Below are 19,898 nucleotides of genomic sequence, written 5' to 3'. Positions count from 1 at the left end.
GGGAGGGGAGGGGGGATAGTAGAGGATAGGAAAGGCAGCAGAACACAACAGACACTAGTATGGCAATATGTAAATCAATGGATGTGTAACTGATGTGATTCTGCAATCTGTATATGGGGTAAAAATGGGAGCTCATAACCCACTTGAATCAAAGTGTGAAATATGATATATCAAGAATTATGTAATGTTTTGAACAGCCAACAATAAAAAATTAAAAAAAAACAATAAACTCATTTAATATAAAACTGCAGATTTATAACATTTTATATTTGACAAACCTCTTAAGCATAATCTTGATAGAGTCTAAAAAATTCTCTTCTTTTGTCTGAAGCCACCATAGTGTGACCTTGAGTCAAGCTTCCACAATGGCCCAGAGGGCAGGGCTGCTGGGGGAGGTGACAGCAGTGATGGTGGGTTTTATTGAAAACAGTTTTGACTGTTCTCTGTGCAGAGAATAGATGAGGAAACGCTCTATCAGACTGAAATGTTCTTTTCATAATCAAAATCATACTTGATACACAAAATGTAGCTTTAAAATTTGGTCAATACAAGTAACTACCTTAACTAAATTTGTTTTGTGCATTGTTTGAGACAATGTGTGGGTAAAACGAACAACACTAAAGTGTTAGCAATCTGTGCTGAAATCTATTGGATAAAGTAAGGCATGTATTCACACAGTGCTGAGTTTTGTATTACTAGTAACTTGAAAATTAGGGGAAGTTACACATATTGAGACTTCTGTAAGATTGGGGGCAGGAAGAAAAGGAAGAGAGAAAGTCCTTCAAGTGTTCAAATGGGAAGGACACAGTGTTTTAGGACCTAGCCAATAAAAGCAAAGATTAAGGTTATTTTATAAAATGAAATTTCAAGAAATTTAGAGATAATAATCAGTAGGAAATGCTGATGGGTTATATGTTTCAAGAATTACTTAAAAATAAGTTGTGTGGGAATCTAGTAGGTAAAACATAAATAAATGTTAAACAAACTCATGAGTGGAGGACCTAATTTATATTGACTTAAATGCTAAAAGGATAACTACAAGGTCATTTTAAAAAGAGGCTGAGTCATTCAACAGATCATAAAACAGTTCGCAGGTATCTTGAGTTATTTCGTAAGGACTTTGGCAGAGTTCGTTGACTATATGGTAAACTGTTGGGTTCAGGTTCAAATGTTCTAATATGCTTTCTGTTCAGTGTGACGCTAGGCCCAGTGGGCAACATAGCGTTAGCACCCAGTGTGAATGCACCATCCATGAGCATGTTTTTCTGGAAGCCAGTCACTGTAGTGTTTATGTGTATTAACATGAATTCCAAAATCCTGGTGACGCTGAGAGAAATCATCATGTGCAGAAAGAAAAAAAATGAAATGAAAAATAAAGCTATAACATGCTTCTCTCCTTCTCAGCTCACTAGTGATGGTGAGCATTACTCTAGGATACTGGTGAACTTGGAATAGCAATTAGACAAATGTATTGGGAAAGACATACTTTTATCTATAAGGTCTCTTGTCAGCCATTTCCCTGGTAATCTCTGATTCTGACAACCACTCTCCTTTGTTCTGTTTGTAGACCCTTTACTATAACATAGGACGTGGAAACTCTTCCAACAACCAGGTAAAGACAATATGATCTTTTAAAAAAGAGAATGAGACTAAATTGAGAAGAATTATTGTTTAATGAATATATTTTAATATGTTCTCTCTCTCTTTTTTTAAACAATGAAGCCTGTTCTAGATCCCCAGATATTTCAAATAAAATTTTTGAAAAGTTACTTGTTAATTATTAATTTACAAATATTTTACTTGTGTTTTGGCCAGATTTTGTTAAGTTCAAATGAATCTAAATTATATGCCTTTCTCCTACGTTATCACAGTTAACATGTTGGTAAAATCAATTATTTGGTACACATGTTAAACAAACTGCTTCGTATGAACAGTTTTATTCTAAGTCCATTTCAGTAAATTTTCAAATCTGATAACAGACATTATTATGAGGAAGGGTGAAACATTGGATATGAATATGGCATCACTTGCTGCTTTTATAGCATCATTTTGAGTTCTTTTATAGTATAATGTACATGTTTTATTTCACAGGTACTTAAGATTATGCATATACCTAAAGTTCAAGAATAAATTTTTAAACAACTTTTTTTTAACACATCTTTTAATAGCAGCCAGGACTCCAATATCAATTGAAAAGAGTTCTTTCTGATATAAATTCATCCCACAAGGATTATGAACTCAGCATTGCCAATGGTCTTTTTGCAGAAAAAATATTTGACATTCATAAGGTAGGTGAAAACTGCTTATTTGAGAAGATTAATTCCACTCTGGATCTGGAATATTTTTCAATTGTGTGTGTGTGTGTGTGTGAGAAGAAAGGATTATGCCTTTCTACTTAGCCATACAAAAGTGATTTTTTTTTTCTTATGGCTAATCACATTGCCAAATATCTTCAAAATATCATCACTGTGTCCAGAGTTCAACTCTTCATGCTATGAATCCACATATTCAGAGTCTCTGCACTGATGGGCTCTAAGTAGAAGAGAACTTCTGCATTAGCAGAGACTTTGAGCTGTATTTGGAGGGCATTCAGCACATTTAGGGGAGTCCAGGGCCCATAGGAAGTGTCCATCAGTGTTCCTTTGCACTTTGGGTCTAGTGAGACATCGTTGGCATCCTTTGTGTGAGCTCTTCTCCTTTTCTCTCAGCCGTGCTTTTCACCTCTCCTTCCAGAATTTTCTTATATTACTGTGAGACTGTTTATAAACGAGTCCCTCTTGGGAGATATGGCCAGATAAGACCAGCCATTTATAGAAGAGAAGCTCAAATCTAACACAGAGTTGGAAAAGGGGGTCACAGACTAATTTTTTGTACTTCTGTATAATGTTGGTAATGGATGCATTCATTGTAGCATCCTGCCTACCCACAGGCCTGTTAGGCACAGAAGACTCTCTCCTGGTTGCTATGCCCAATCCATGCTCTGGTTGCTATGACTACCAGAAACTGCTTACTTGGTTTGGACAGTTAAGCTGATGTACTGCCTATAGTTTTTCTGTACATATTTTCTCTCCCTCTTAATTCTCCACTCCTCAGACAACTATCTATAAAACTCTGCCTCAGACATTGCTGGGCTAATCTCTGTCTTCATCTTTGCCAGCTCTCTCTGTTCCACCCAATCATTATTGTTTTCTCTGTTTGTCACCCACTCAAATTCTTTGCCCCTCCCAATAAAACTCCCAATCTTTGGTTTCTGGCCAATTATGAAGCATCAGGTCACCTTCTGACTCTTCATAAAAGATTTCTGCACAATTTTTTACTGGGTCTCTTCATATGTTCAACATCTGATTTCTCTTTTCTTATATCCACTGCTGTCCCCATGAGGGACTACTAACTCCTTTAAACTGGGTGTTGATCTGTCTATCATGCTACTGTTTTTTGGGGGTACTGGGGATTGAACACAGGGAAGTTCAACCACTTTGAACCACATCCCCAATGCTTTTTTGTACTTTATTTAGAGACAGGGTCTCAATGAATTGCTTAGCACCTTGCTAAATTGCTGAGGCTGGCTTTGAATTCACAATCCTCCTGCCTCACCCTCCTGAGCCGCTAGAATTACAGTCATCTGCCACCATGCCTGGCTATCATGCTACTATTTATAGCAGATTTCCATGTTTTTTTCTGTACACATGGTATGTAAAAAGCAATGCAAGTGGGTGAGTTTGTGCATGCCTATAGTGCCATCTACTCAGAAGATTGAGGCAGGAGAATCACAAATTTGAGACCAGTCTCAGAAACTTAATGAGACCCTCTCTCTAAATGAAAAATTAAAAAGGTCTGGGGATGTAGCTCAGCGGTAAAGCACCACAGGGTTCAATCCACAATACTGGGCAGAGAGGTTGTAAAGGGAAGCAATGCCATTAGTTATTCTAAAAAGTACTTTTTATTTTAAATGTAATGAATCACAACATTTTAATCATTTTTAAATCAGCAAAAACTTCAATAATTGCCAAGCTATTTAGATTTTGATCCATAATGCCTTTTCCACTCATAGAAGACTCAACTGTCATATCTGATATCTTCTTCTCCCTTTTGTTCCCAATCTGTTCTGAATATGACTTGGGCCACACTTCTATAAATGCCATTCCATGTTCCCTCAACTGCTGCCACTGTCTGGCTAACTTCATTGTGGCTGTGGATTGGGACAACCACGCAAGTGGATAGTCGGCCCTACTTGCTGGCTTCTGTTCCCTGATCCTCTCTCCTTACTGTTTTCATAGGTGATCATCTCTGTATCCATAGGATCCCAGGCTTCTTGTTCTTTCACTTCCGCTCTACCTGTTCTTCAGCTGTTTTGATTGTTACTCAGTCTCTTAACTTCTCCAATTTTTCTGAACATATTCACCATTATACCAAATTTCTCATGGATCCATTCCTTAACCACTCTCTTCCCAACTCCCTCCTTCTCCAGCAAACCTCCAAATTCATATCAATGCCACAAATTTCCTCAGCAAGTGTTCCTGGGAAAGCCTCGAAGTATGCAGTTGCCACTACTGTGCCACAGTCTCCCATCCCAGATAGACTCTTGGCAACCCTGTTGATAACCCTGGAAATTTCTCCTCTCATCATTTCTTTTTTTTTAAGAGAGAGAGAGAGAGAGAGAGAGAGAGAGAGAGAGAGAGAGAGAGAAAATTTTAATATTTATTTTTTAGTTTTCGGCGGACACAACATCTTTGTATCTGGTGCTGAGGATCGAACCCGGGCTGCATGCATGCCAGGCGAGCGCGCGCTACCACTTGAGCCACATCTCCAGCCCTCCTCTCATCATTTCTATAACATTAATTTCTCCCAGCTTTTCTACTTTCTCCTCCAGTCGCTTCATCTCAATCTCCTCAGCTTATCATCTTTTCTCTAATAATTCTTAAAATGTGAATGTTCTTTAGGGGTTTGACTTGGTCATCTTCCACTTTTGATCCACCATCTTACATAGGGAGAGGTGATCTATGAATACAGTATAGAGTTTCTGGAGGCTGTCCTCTGTATTTTTGCATCTCTCCACAGTCATGTGACAAGCCGTCACTTATTCTTTAATGCCAGGCTCAACTGTATCCCTGCCCCATGTAAGTCCTCAAGTTGGCATCTGCAGGTTCCTAAACACAGCAAATCTCCTGGTCCTGTACCTTCTGTCTCTCCTTGTTCTCTTTTAATGAGTGACCCATTGGGTATAAGGTCACCTCTGACTCCTCTTGTTTTCCTAAGCTTTGTAGTGCTTCTTTTTACTTAAAAACAAAACAAAACAAACAAAAAAACCAAAACACTTATTTAAAATACTTTCAAAGTAACAGAAAAATTTCAGGTCTTAGAGAAAAGCAAAAACAAAAACATTTTCCCTCTGAACCACCAATGGTTAGGTCTATAGAGAGTTTAGAAAGATAAATTTTTAATAGCTTGAGATAAAGTAAACTGGACACACAACACACCAAATTTTATGAGATGCAGAAAGGTGGTTATGGGAGGAAGGTTATAACAGTAAATGCCTAAATCAGATAGGAAGAAAAGGCTAATAAAATTAAAAAAAAAACTCATACTACATCTCAATGAATTAGAGAAAGAGCAAACTAAGCCACAAATTAGCTGAAGGAAGGAAATACTAAACCCCAGAGCAGATACAAATGAAATAGATTCCAGAAAACAACCAAAAAGATCAATGAAACTAAGAGTTGACTTTTTGATAGAAATAAACTAAACTGACAAACCTCTACTAGACTATTAAGGAAAAAGAAACACTGAGAAATGAAAAAGAAGATGTTGCAATTGATGCCACAGAAATATAAATGATCTTAAGAGACTGATATGAACAATTAGGTGCCAACAAATGAATGATCTAAAAGAAATGGATAAATTCCTGTAAACATATAACCTGGGAAGACTAAATTATGAAGAAATAGAAAATCTGAGCAGAGCAATAATGAGTAAAGGGATTGAATTATAAATCAGGTGTATTCCATCAAAGAAAAGTCCAGGACCTGATGGTTTCAATGCTGAATTCTACCAAACTTTTAAAGAACTAATGCTAATCTTTCTGAAATTCTTCCAAAAGACAACAAAACAAAACAAAGGCCCATCAATACCCATTACATGGAGAAATTCTGCTTTACTCAGTCTGCTGATACAGATGTTAATCTTATCTGGAAGCATCTTCACAGATACATGCACAATAATGTTCGGTCAATTGTGTGAGTACCCCATGGCCCAGTCAAATTGACACATACAATTAACAATCACAGATAATATTAATGGCCCAGGTTTTTCCTTGAAAGAGAGGGATACTTATTTCTCAGAGATAGAGATAGTAATCTAAAATGACCTTGACCACAGAGAAGTAGAATATAACACTATTAGCTGATAGAGATGCAGAGGGATTACATATCTGAAGAAAATGACTAGTTTATTGGAACAACAGAAGTAGAGAATAGGGGAGAGGGTCATTGAGGTGTGAGAGAAGAATTGACCAGCAGCATTATGATCTCAGATAGGACCAGGTAATGCTTGAATTAGTTGTGAAGTCACTCATTGTAGACGCTTTAAAACACCAAATTCTTGAGGTGGAATTGAGCTCTTGTAAATTACCATGAATTCTACTCTTTGTGTCATTTAAGTTTATGTCTATTTATGTCTACTTTTAAGGACATAAACAATAGTCTCTGAAGAAGGTTAAGGATGTATAAAAGGTATAAATGCATATAGTGGCCTGTAGCTTTTCCAGGGTTTTCTGGGAGTGGTAAAGAATAGCCTCTATGTAATTCCCAGCCCTTCTTCTTGAGCAACCTCATTCCTTGCTGATATCTTGCACTTATCAGCTTATCTTGGCACTAGACTGGCTCTTTAAAATTGCTCTTTGTAACCAGTATCTGAGTGGATGGATGGGTGGATGGATGAATTAATCAGTAGTTGGAAAGAGCCCTATCCATGGATATGGTACACAAAGCTTGCTTCATAGAGCTCATCTCATCCTGTAGGTAGATCATGAATAACCAGATGATCCTTATTAGAATTGAAAATCCTATGTAATTTGTCAGTATACCCACTGGCAATACCTATAATTTGCATTAAATCTTTTCTCTTCCAATTATGAAAAAATTTTCCCAAAATGTGTGTGTGTATATATGTTAAATATATACACTCATTATTATATATATATACACATTATATATATATATATATATATATATATATATTAAATTATATACATATTATACACATGTGTATATATTAAATATATATTAAATATATATACATACATTTTGGGGGAAATTATACTGATAAATTAAGTAATCATTCTTTTATTAAAAACAAGTAATTCTGAGCATGTATTTCGTGCAAGACAACATGCTGGGTGGTAGGAGTATAATAATAAGCAAGGCATATAGGGTTGGTCCTTACTTCATGTTAAGGGCTCAAATGCAAATAAGATGTATTATAATAGCTGTGATCAATGTCTAAAGAGATGGAAGTGCTCATTACTCTGATTTGATCATTACACATTGAATGTAAGTGTTATATTATCACAATATCCCCCATAAAGATTTATAAATGTTCTTCCCAATTAAAAAAGAAAAGAAACAGAAGGTAAAGTGACTGTTATGAGACATAGAAGGGATCTTGGAAAGACATTTGTCAAAGAGAGGCAGTGACATTGGGAAAATGAGCAAGAAAACCATGAGAAATGTGGGACATTCCAGGAAGAAGGAATGTTGTTCAAAGACTTCAAGGGACAGAGGGCACACAGATGCCCTTTTGAGGGACTGTAAGGAACTGGGGGTGGTGAGAGGGCAGAGGATGAAGGGGAACGTGACTGGCAATGAGGCAAGTTGGGCACAGGTCAGAGTCTGGAGGGCTGAGTCCAAGGGCTTGGTTTTCTCTTATGTGCAATAATTAGCCTGGATGGGGCGGGTTAGGCGGCTGTTGGGGGTTTTTAATGAGGCAGCAGTGGGTAAACCAAGGGGGTGGGCCTTAGGCATATTCTCCATTAGCCTCTGCAATCTTTTGAGCTAAAATGAAGTCCAAAGAGCAAGTCTGCTATACAAATTCAACTTCACGTTCACCAGACCCTCTCCAGCCATCTTGTTATGTATCCAGCTACATTTACTCATGTTTGAGGTGTGGGTGGGGCTGTGAATAAAGCAGTAGAAATCATGATACAGGTTCAAAGATACATTTTTCATGTACTTAGTGGTGATTTGTAACTACAAGCTCTGTGTTCTTATTATAGAACTACATTGCATGTGCTAAAAAATTATACGATGCCAAAGTAGAACGGGTGGACTTTACAAATGATGTAGAAGATACCAGAAACAAGATTAATAAATGGATCGAAAATGAGACACATGGTGAGTGCAATGTCTTAATTTTCTACAAGATATGTCAGTTATATGTGAACATTGAGGACTGTCAACGTTAAAGCTGGGAGTTTCTGTGTATATAAGGAATGGCTCCTGTCAATACCGAGTCATGGTTATTGTTCTTTAAAACTTCCTTAATATTTTTCTGCAATATGGTTTTGAGTAACCCTTAATATTTTGAATGCTTTCTACTTTTCAGAAATCTTGTTTTGTGTAATATCTCTTTTGACTGGGAAATAAACTTGTGAGACAAACATATTATTATGACCTTTTTATAAACCAACAATAACCTGATGTAATCTATGGAATCAATCTCAATCTTCACTAGTTAGAGAACAAGACCTAAGATTTGTTTACAGCACTTTTCCATGACCACAACATAGCATTTCATTCTAATAGTGCACCCCTTGTTAGGGTTGGGTTAATTTTCATACGTGACTGCTCCTTCTTGGTCTGGATTTTATTAAAGTGATAATGTTCTGCTGTCACAGAAATATATCTTCATGTCATTGCTTTCTCTAAAGGATGTACAGTTTATCTTTCCTTTTAAAATTTGCTTTATTTATCAAAATAACATATTTGGCAAAGGAGTTATCTTCCAGAAAAAGTACAACTCTTTATTGGTAAATCTTTTTCACAACTAAAAATTAAATTCTACTTAATGTTTTTGTTTATTGCAAAACAAATAAGGAAATTTAGCATCATTTGTTAATCAACCGATTTAAAAGATAGTAGTTATTTCTTTACTTAAGAATTGATTTGTACTCTGAGCATTAAAACTGTATTTATTGAGTCTCTTTGCTTCAGAAATGTGAGACATATAATTTAACACTCTTAAAGCAAAGGTTTAGCAGCATATAGTTAACCCTGGGAATAAGAATACAATGTCTTAATTTCCTTTTTGTTTGTTCATTCATCATTATATCAGTAGTGAATTACTTTGGTCCTTAGCTAGCACAAGTGAATAATAAAGCTAGAAGAACTATGTAATTGTTACTTTTCCAATAACTGAATTCCATTACAATTACATAGTTCCTCTAGATTTATTATTCAGTTATTCTATGTAATATTAAATATTTAAAGGTATCACATTGATAGTATCTTTTCCCCTTTGTCTCAGTTATTTATTTCTCTTTCTCATACAAACCTATATGTGATTATCATTTGTATAAGCATATGTCCTCAACACTTATTTGGGAAAGAAACTTCATACCCTTGCTAATACTCTAAACAACCCACCCGCGTCTTACTGCCCCTCTCTCTTCACAACACCAGAGCCATCTGTTTGAGAAGTCGATCTCATCCATCATGACCTGCCTTTCCTTGTCTTTCAGTGAAATCTGAATGGCCCCCATCACCTTCAGGATAATCCAGAATTCTTACCAGACCTTCCTTCAACCTTTCCAGCTTCTCCTTCTCCCTGACACATAGGGATGAATTAGGGTTTCTCCAAATACACTTCCCCTCCAGGATTCCATATCTTTGAATAATCAGTCTTGCTTTATGGAAGTTCCCCTTGCCCCCTTAAAGTGCCCTCAAACTCAAGCAGACAGCCCTTTCCATGGTGATGAATCCTAACCTGCACCCCTGCAGCTCACGGATCCCACCTGTGTGCCACTGGAATGTCCCAACTGCTTGGTCAGGTTGTTAAATCCCCTGTGTTTAAACTATGGGCTGGAAGGTGGCATGGGCTATGACTTTCATGGTTTCAATTCAAGTACCCAGAATAGTGGATGGCATCTAGCAAAAATCTCATTAATAAGGAATGAGGAAAGAATCAGCCCTTTCAGCTGAATGAAGTTATCTATACTTGGAGTGCCGCAGTAGCCCAGGTGGCCCTATCAGTGCAGTAAAGGCCATTTGGTGCTTATGAACAGGGGCTCTGGGAATTTTCATCCCAGGTAGGAAATCCTATTGCCATTGCTTTCTTGCGGTGTGACTTTATATTAGTTCCTTAATCTCTCCGTGTCCCAGTTTTCTAACAGAAAACAAATAATAATAATGCCTGCCTCATAGAGATTTTAGAAAGATTCAACCAATATTGCACTTGAAGCATTTAGAAAGTGCTAGACCCATTAATTACCTATAGGTTACCACTAATAATCATGGTTATCAGTGTGATTATTACTTGGTTGGAGAAAGACTTCATGCCCATTAATGATCTTTGAAAGCAGTTTTTACATTTACATTAAGAATTAATTTTTTTCCCTCAATTTATTTTTTAAAAGGCAAAATAAAGAAGGTGTTTAGCGATGGCAGCATCAGCTCCTCCGCGGTCATGGTGCTGATAAATGCGGTGTACTTCAAGGGCCAGTGGGAGTCGGCCTTCACCAAGAACGAGACCTTAAATTGCCGGTTCAACTCTCCCAAGGTTTGTGCATCTCCTGCATTACACGGGAGGCTTTCCCCCACTAGTATTTCTTTGCAGGAAATTGTGGTATTTACACAGGCAAACGTTCGGCTTTCCATTTCTTCTGCATTACCAAGCAATGCTTTATAAAGCAAATGCTAGTGTAGGTTACAAAACACACTGAAGGGATCTTTGTAAACTGATATATCTTTAGACATATTCCCTATTGAAACAAGTATTAAAGTATGAATTTATTTTAAGATATTCCAATTGGAAGACTATGGAAAAGAAAACACAACAAAAGTGTATGTTATTTTATGTGTTTTTAAAGTGTGGGCTCCAACACTCATTTATCATCAATAATTTTCCTGAGTCAAAGAAAGGATCTATTTCTTTTGATAAAGGATGAAGTTATATTTAGTAAACTTATGTCTTTACAAATATACCTATTTCTTTAAATAGTTATTTTTTTAACATAAAGCATCTTATTACAAAGCTTAAGCATAGACTCTTGGTTCAGTATTTAGTTTGTAATAGTACAGGGGAAACATCAGAAGCCTTGGAATCACCCATGTTGGGGTCCGGACCCTGCCTAGCTTTACTGAAGCTGTGTTGGCCGAGGCAAGTGAACTGTGGTGGACCACCTCTTCCTACGCAAAACAAAGTGATTTGTTTAGTTGACATTCAAGATTCTTTTCAATCACTCAGCCTTTTATGTTGAAGCAGAGAAACTCAGATTTAACTTTTAAATTTAGTTTTATTTTCCAAGTGGTATTTTGGTATTTCTCTTTGGTATAGTCTGTCTGCACCTTCTATTGGAAGTTATGGACCGGGAAATGCTGGGAGCTGATAGCAATTAAAAATAAGTGAATGAGTCAGGAGGAGGGAAGTAAAAGGCAACCTAAGCAGGCGCTGTGTGCAGGTATGGTAACTCCAGGGAGAGCCAGGAGAGACACCAGTGCAGAGCAGAACTGGGACTAGACTGCACCCTGCGTTGGCTGCCTGGACTGCAGGCCAGGCCTGCTGTGTGTCCCCGACCTGGGGTCCTAAGTCAGAGCCTAGTGGAGCAAATTCATGGTGTGTGTGTCTCTATGAGAAGAAAGAGTTTGGCACAGATATATTTTGAAAATTGCATATGACAAAATAATAAATATAATAAATCCTAACAAAATACAGCTCTGTCTTCTAAAGATATTAACTGGATAATAGTAATATGAAGCACACCAGGGAGTATTAGAATTTCAGTGACTGAGTTTCCCACTCTTTCCTCAACCTTTTCCCCAGTTGATGGTATAGTTCTATAGCAAATTCCATTTGTTTCCTCCTTTCCAACAGTGAAGGCAAAGCACAAAACATTCCTGTCTCCTGGATTTTTTTTTTGCTTCTAATAGAGTTTTGTTTTTTAAAGTGTTCATATATATATATATGAATATATATATATATATATATATATATATATATATATATATATATATAGAGAGAGAGAGAGAGAGAGAGAGAGAGAGAGAGAGACTGTGTGTTCTATCATGGACTAGGCTATGGAATCTTGATTAATGGCATTAATGTTGGTTGCACCAAATTAAAAATTGGTGAAATCACCCCTTTAGCATGTGTAATTCTTTCCCTGCCCCAGTATAGAAAATATAATGTTATGGTATGAAATCCTTATCCCACTTATACCAAGCTCAATTATTTTGACCTGACTCACTGGGCAAATGCTACCTCTTCACTGCTTATGTGTGTCCTTTCTAAGGATCAGACTGTAAGTCAAAAGGGGCAAATTTCCCGAGGGAGAAGGATCTTTGGTTCAAGGACAGAGAAATGACCTCCCCATGTAAAACCATTTGTCCTGAAAGGAGGTATTGTAAGAAATGTTGACAAGTTTGCAGATTATAATATCATTAGCAAAAAGACAGTCCATTACATCTCTCTGGTGTTCCTAAATCTATGAACAGCATCTTTGAGACAATAGCTATTGTGCTTCTTCAAGTGAACTTAAGGGATACTATCAAATCTTTTGCAGGAATTTTTAATTTTCCAAGACTTCATCTTTAAACTGTGTAATTTTGATAATCCTAGTCCGTAGTTTATTCTGATAAGAGAGAACATCCATAGCATTCATTTTCACTGTATTGCTATTTAGTAATTATCCATTGCCTGTTAGACTTTTCAGTTATAACAGTAAGTGCAAGGCCAAGTTCTAGCTGCTAATACATTAGCTGACACAGTCCTCATAATCCACTGCAGCAAGAATTCTTGCCATCTCCATCATGTAGGTGTGGAAATGGAGATACAGGTAAGAAGTAGCTTATCCAAGTCACACAGTTGAGACCAGAGGGTAAACTCAAAGCCTGTGCTTTTACAACTAGGCTGTGCCCCAATGAAAGCAGCATGCCAGAAAAAGTCTACAGCTTTGACCAAGAAGTATAATATTTTTCATATGCACTCAACCAGTAAGTAAAGTAAGTGGGATTATGAATTACTTTTTGTGACTTGACTTGCAGTGTCCTGGGAAGCCAGTTGCCATGATGCATCAAGAGCGGAAGTTCAACTTGTCCACTATTCAGGATCCATCCATGCAGGTTCTCCAGCTCAGGTATCACGGTGGCATAAGCATGTACATTCTGCTGCCCGAGAACGACCTATCTCAAGTAAGTGACTGGTCACTTCCACTCCTGGGGAATATTAAGACCTTTAGGAAACACTTGGTTGTGTTTTTATCCATCAATTTTAAGATTTCAGGTTAGGATGTTAGATACTTACCTATTTATTTGACAAATATTTAAGGAGTACCTACGAATGTGCCAAACACCGTTACAGATGATGAGACTGAAATATCTCAGTTTATCACAACAGTGGTTGACTAGCTATAAACTTTGGACACTCTCAGATCTAGCCATGGAGTTCAAAACACATGAGCTTAGGTCTTTTTAACTCTTGGTTATGAAGAGTCTTTAATGTTATGAAATTTTTGTTTGGCCAACCACCTTCAGTTGGCAGGAAATACTGGCATCATGAGCCTTTGGAGAATGAAAATGTATAGCATCAGACTGTGCCGCTGTGTCTCTGGTGCCAAGTGGTGATTAGGGATGTCACAGGAGAAACAGACCAGCACAGTGCAGGAACAGACGGTGGTGGCTGAGCAAACCAGGTGTCGTCACTCTATCTCAGATCCTGCTTTTCTTCCAGCCCTTCTTCCATTTATCCTCCGCCTGAACTTGGCTCTTTCTGTTTGTGACCTGCCATCCCAGAGGCCTTGGTTGGTCACCTCTCCCTTCCCTGCTCTCTCAATAAAAATAAATAATCGACACCATTAATTGAATACCTCCTACATTGCAGGCCATGGGCTCTCCATTTCATTTCTACTGTTTCATTTGATTCTAACAGCAACTGTGTGAGAAAGGGAAAAGAGGCTCGTGGAATTTAATTTGTCTCACAGCTGCATATGTGCAAATATATATGTGTGTGTGTGTGTGTGTGTGTGTGTACGCATGTCAACTACAGTAAAAAGTTACAAATGCAATTTAAAATATTGGCTATGTTTTGATCTGGAAAACAAGGAAAATTCATTGTAATATAATTGGAAAGTAGGAACAGTGTAAAAAAACCAATGCGTCCACTCTCCAGTCCATCTTTTTCCTATGATTTAAAAACAAAACTTTATAGCTTTGGAAATTCAGTTTCTACATAGAAGACCCCTGAATTATTGTAATGACTTTCTTTAGTTTTTTTTATCTTAATATTCTTTTTAGTAAGGAACCACAGAGAAAAATGAAGATTAAAATCTAAAACATGATAATATAAAATAGTGATACTCAGATTAATTGAACAATTCACTTGATAATCTTCATAACAATTATATTTTACCACACATAATTGTTTTACCTTAAAATATTGGCATTAGTGCAGAAAGTAGCCCATATGAAACAAAAATTGGCAGAAGAGAAAATTTGTTCTTGTACTTATTGTCTGAGATTTTTCCTATAATAATTTACCTAATAACATGTGAATTAGATTCATAAAATTTCTCACACTACAAAAGCTCAAATACTTATATTTCTGCATAATCAGATAATGATAAGGAAGTGGGCACTTAGTAAGCTGAGAGAAAAACTCAGTTTAGAATAAAAAATCATTATAGATTAGCCACAAACTGGAAAATTTACACACAGAATTTTCAAATGTACTAAACTTGATTATATGAATCAATGTTCTTAATAAAAATACAAGTGAAGCTTAATGTATATGAAAAGGTATGTAAAGATTTCAGTGAATCTAAATTTGAAAAGAATGCCCATATATGAGATTTCTGAAAATGTTCATGAAAAATCTCCCCATTCTAAATCTGGAAGAATCTATGATCAATTCTTAGTATCCAAGAGCCGGCAAATTCAATTTGTGAGTTGTCGTTTGGGGCAGCAACGGCATTGGAGGGAAGGGTGGGCTCCTGGTTGTGTAACTGAGGTTGTGCACTGTGCACCCCGGGCACACCTCCCTACGTCCCTTGAGATTCCATCTTCTCATGTGTTGGCCAAGAGAGTTATTGGATCCAGACCTCCCTGGGGTTGTGGATATTGGTCACCAAGCTCCCAGGGCTGCGGCTCTGGATCTTTTTATTCAAGCCACCTTGGTTTTCATTGATTTACTCCTGTAAGTTGTGCAAACATTATTATTTTCTGTCTTTTGTGAAAGGTAAATGATTACAAAACTCTGGTTTAAATGACTGCTGAGCTCTTGTTTCAATTGGATCCTTCATCCAGCCATATTTCACTTTGGCTGTATCTGTTCCTATGTGGGCAGAGAACAGAGAAGATAGGAAGTGCTTGCAAGTCAGGCCTCATCATAGAGGAGAAATTAAACATGGGGTTTATTTTTTTAAATGTACTTGAACTATCATTTAAATCACATTCCCTTCCCAGGCTCCTCCAGTTCCCATTCATATACCTAAATTCACAAATTCAAGAGGGGGTAATAATGGAAAACTGTTTGTCTTGGCAGCTATTGCTTCATATTTTCTTAACCATAAGATTCTAAATGGCATTTACAATATTCCTACAGGTTGAGAACAAACTGTCCTTTCGGAATCTAATGAAGTGGACCAATCCAAGAAAAATGACCTCTCAGTATGTGGAGGTGTTTCTTCCGAAGTTCAAGATAGAGAAGAACTATGAAATGAAAGGGCATTTGAGCACCCTGGGGCTGAAGGATATCTTTGATGAGTCCAGAGCTGATCTCTCTGGAATAGCTTCAGGAGGTCGCCTCTATATATCAAAACTAATGCACAAGTCTTACATAGAGGTCACCGAGGAGGGCTCAGAGGCAACTGCTGCCACAGAAAATAACATTGTGGAAAAGCAGCTCCCTGACTCGACGGTGTTTAAAGCTGATCACCCCTTCCTGTTTGTCATCAGGAAGAATGACATCATCTTATTTGGTGGCAAAGTTGCTTGCCCTTGAATATCCAATTTGTTTCTAGTATAATCGTCCCTGTGACATCAATGATATGCCCTATGTAAATAGATTTGCTGAGTTGGAATCGTGTGGTGTTCCTTTAACTTTATTTCTTCCTAACATTGGCCAGCAGATAATTTCGGTGACCCAACCCCTCTCAGATGCCTGGTTGGTTGTCTTGATCCCTAAGCTTAGCCTTTCTACTTCCATCTGGTCCCTGGTTTCTAATTTCATTGGCTTTCCACCCACACTCCTTCCTGCCATTCTCCTCTATAGCCTATCTAGGGATGATGGAGCTTGCTTACAGGCAGTGAGAAGGTAGAAGCAGCACTAGGAATCCTTTTTGAAACTCTAGACACTGCAGATTTTCTAGCTTGGTTCTGAATGATCTGGGAACTAAGACTGGTGTTTCCTAGAAATCAGTGTGAAGGAAAACTTCCTGGCTGACCTTAGAAGACATGAAAGCTGACTTTAATGCATTTGATTTTAACTCAATGTATAGTCTACATGCTAAAAAACTATGGAATTGGGATTGGGGACCAACAAAAATATTTTATTAATGATTTTAAGTTGTCACCTTTGGGCTTTCCTTAATAGACTTAATATGTATGTACATAGTTTTTCAGATATTAAGCACCTTCACCTGTTGGTTCATATGTTATAAAGTTCACACGTTTTCCCTTTATTTATCAAAATAAAGAAAATACCACATCTGTATAGTGTGATTGTTTTCCTCTAACCAGTTGTGACACTATCAGAACTTTCTTTTTTTTTTTTCCTCGCCCAAACAAAAATTCTATGAAAGGAAAAAAAAATGTTTTTTTTGTAAAATAAGTCTGATTTGGTTCAATTTCACTAATTTATGACACATAAAGTCACTTTTACAATTCTACAGACTGATGAGCTAATCATAAGTACTAGTATTTAAATTCATGAGAAAATGATTCATAAATATGACTATAAGCCATTAAGTGTTTAGAGCTGATCACTCCTTCCTGTTTGTCATCAGGAAGAATGACATCATCTTATTTGGTGGCAAAGCTGCTTGCCCTTGAATATCCAATTGGTTTCTAGTATAATCGTGCCTGTGACATCAAAGATATGCCCTATGTAAATAGATAAAGTGACTTCACAAATAGATTAATAAGGAGTTGAACCCAGTAGACCAGGATGAACTTATTTAACAGCTGATAGATAAGGCCAGCTGATTGCATTGTGTTTTTACTGCATAATACTGTCACCTGATTAGAAACTAATAAATCAGAGTAGCCTGCTGCACAGCGCTGTGGTGCTCAGTGCCAGGCCTGGCAGATACTTGATTTTCAACAGATGTTGTGGAATCCATGAATATGGCCTAAATGTGACATGAGAGCCGTGTTCTGACTTTTCCCCATGTTCGGTCTGTGTTTGTGTACATGTGTATTTGCATATGTGTTTGTATGTATGAGGCTAGATTATAAACCCTTAGAGGGAAGAGAGGGGCATATGGAAAGGACGGATTCCACATTTTAAATAAATACATTTCCTTATGGCTCCAAGAAGGAAACAAAATCAAACAGATTGCAAATGCAGACCCTGGTTGGCCAGATAGCAGGCTCGATTGCCAGCACTCCTCCCAGCTCCACCAGGGGCTCCTTGGAAACTCTGCGCTCTGCTGCTCACAAGCCGAAGGCTGTGTAAAGGCATGAGCTCTGAGGAGGGGCAATGAGCAGGGAGGATCTGTTTCTGCAACAGGAAGAAGTGATTTTCACAGCAAAGGGGAAACATCACCTTCAGCGCCATCATCTTCACCATCCTAAGACAGGTTCACAGACCCCGTCCCAATTGTCATCATACTCCTGTAAAGTGGAAATTATTATAATTGTGATTGTTGTTCCCACTTTATAAGAAAAATAAAGGTCAGAGCAGTTGGCAACTGCCCCAATTCTTGTGTGCTCTTTTCCTCAGAACACGCAGCTTGAATTTCATTCCAAGTCTTGCCTGTGCCTCCGCTGAGCTCAGGGTCCTCTCTCAATCCCCAGCACCTCAGCCGGCTCACTCCTCCCTTGGCGTGTGCCTATGACGGACAAGCACCTCTGATGACCTCAGGCTTTCCTGGGACACTACACCTCTTACAAGTTTGATGGAGTCCATAATTACTTTGTGTTCTTATGTTTGGGTCATTTGCAATTTAGGTGATTTCACTTGGCTAGATATTATTTATAATAACAAACTTTCTGAGACTTTATATAATAATGGTGATAACAGTAATAAATTTAATAATAAGGTCTCCTAATTATTAACTCTTTGAGAGAAGGGACAGTTATCTTAAGTTTCTTTTATAATTCCTCTCTAGAATATTCTATAGTCCTAATGACTGAAGATTCTACTCATAGATGTTTCTAGAAATGTATCCACTTATTTTAGATTTTCCAGTTTATTGGAATATAGGTTTTCAAAATAGTCCCTAATAATCCCATGGATTTCTGTGATATCTGTGGTGATCTTTCCTTTTTCATCTCAAAATTTATTAATTTAGGTCTTCCCTTTTTTTTTGAGTGTTTTTCCTTCTTGGCTAAGGGTTTTTCAATTTATTTTCAAAGAACCAATTCTTCATTTCATTAATCCTTTGTATTTTTTTATTCTCTACTTTATTGACTTCAGCTTTGAAATTAGTTTGCTCTTGTTTTTCATGTATCTCAAAATGAGTCATTGGCTTATTTAGGATATTTCTGGTTTCCTTCCTTCCCCCCTCCCTTTCTTTCTTTCTTTTTTTCTTTCTCTTGTTTTGTAAACCAGAGTTTGAATGCAGGGGTGCTTACCCACTGAGCAACATCCCCAGCCCTTTTTATTTTTATGTTTTAAATTTTGTGACAGGGTCTCACTAAGTTGCTTGGGCCCTCAGTAAGTTGTTGAGGCTGGCTTTGATCTTGTGGCCTTCCTCAGCCTCCTGAGCTGTTGGGTTACAGGTGTGCACCACTGTGCCCGGCTCCTAGATTTCTTTTATAAGCACTCATAACTATAAAATTTCTTCCTAGTGTACCACAGGTTCTAATATCTTATGTCCTAATATCTTATGTCACTATGATCATTTGATTCTAAGTATTTTTTAGTTTTTTCCTTGCTTTTGACCACCCATTCATTACTTCAAATTGCATTGTTTAATGCTATGTGTCTATATAGTTTGGTGTTGGTTTCTGATTTAATTTCATCGTGATCAAATAAAATGCAAGGAATTACATTGATTTTTCTATATTTGCTAGGAGTTGCTTTGCAATCAAAAATATGGTCTATTCTGAAGAAAGTTTTCATTAGCTACTGGAAAGAAAATTAATTAATCTTTTGTTGTATGAAATATTCTATAGACATCTGTGAAGTCCATTTGATTTATAATATTAAGTCTAAAGAGTTATTCCACCTATCAACATTGAGTGAATTCAACATGCCTCTATTGATGAGAGGCATGTCGAATTCACTCAGTATTATTCTAATGGGGTCTGTCTGAGTCTTTGAGCAGTGTTGGTTTTAAATAATTAGGTGGACTGACATTTGGGGTATAAATATTTATTATCATTATATCTTCTTGTTTGATTGTACACTTTACTAGTAAAAATTAACTTTTGTCCTTTCTGATTAATTTTGGTTTGAAGTCTGCTTTGTTGAGTATGGAATAGATACTCGTGTTTTTTTCTGGGCTCTATTTGCATGGTATATCAATT

At 37.2% G+C, this 19,898-nt stretch overlaps 1 protein-coding gene across 2 annotated transcripts in view; it reads left to right on the top strand.

The window, feature by feature from the left end:
* Serpinb7 (serpin family B member 7) overlaps positions 1-16,915 on the top strand; it is a 28,537-nt gene extending 11,622 nt beyond the window's left edge. The window contains exons 3-8 of one of the 2 annotated variants that reach the window (XM_048806112.1): positions 1,568-1,612; positions 2,172-2,288; positions 8,270-8,387; positions 10,628-10,770; positions 13,254-13,400; positions 15,808-16,915. In XM_048806112.1, the coding sequence (XP_048662069.1) occupies positions 1,568-1,612; positions 2,172-2,288; positions 8,270-8,387; positions 10,628-10,770; positions 13,254-13,400; positions 15,808-16,206 (969 nt within the window). In that variant the 3' untranslated portion in view covers positions 16,207-16,915. Of the gene's footprint in view, positions 1-1,567; positions 1,613-2,168; positions 2,289-8,269; positions 8,388-10,627; positions 10,771-13,253; positions 13,401-15,807 lie in introns of both variants that reach the window. The other variant, XM_015482227.2, reaches the window with a different exon arrangement.
* The last annotated feature ends 2,983 nt before the right edge of the window (positions 16,916-19,898 follow it).

The sequence above is a fragment of the Marmota marmota genome, unplaced genomic scaffold (genome assembly GCF_001458135.2).
Source record: "Marmota marmota marmota unplaced genomic scaffold, marMar, whole genome shotgun sequence".
NCBI lineage: Eukaryota > Metazoa > Chordata > Mammalia > Rodentia > Sciuridae > Marmota > Marmota marmota.
The sequence above is the reverse complement of the archived record's forward strand: the minus strand, read 5'-3'. Positions and strand labels throughout refer to the sequence as shown.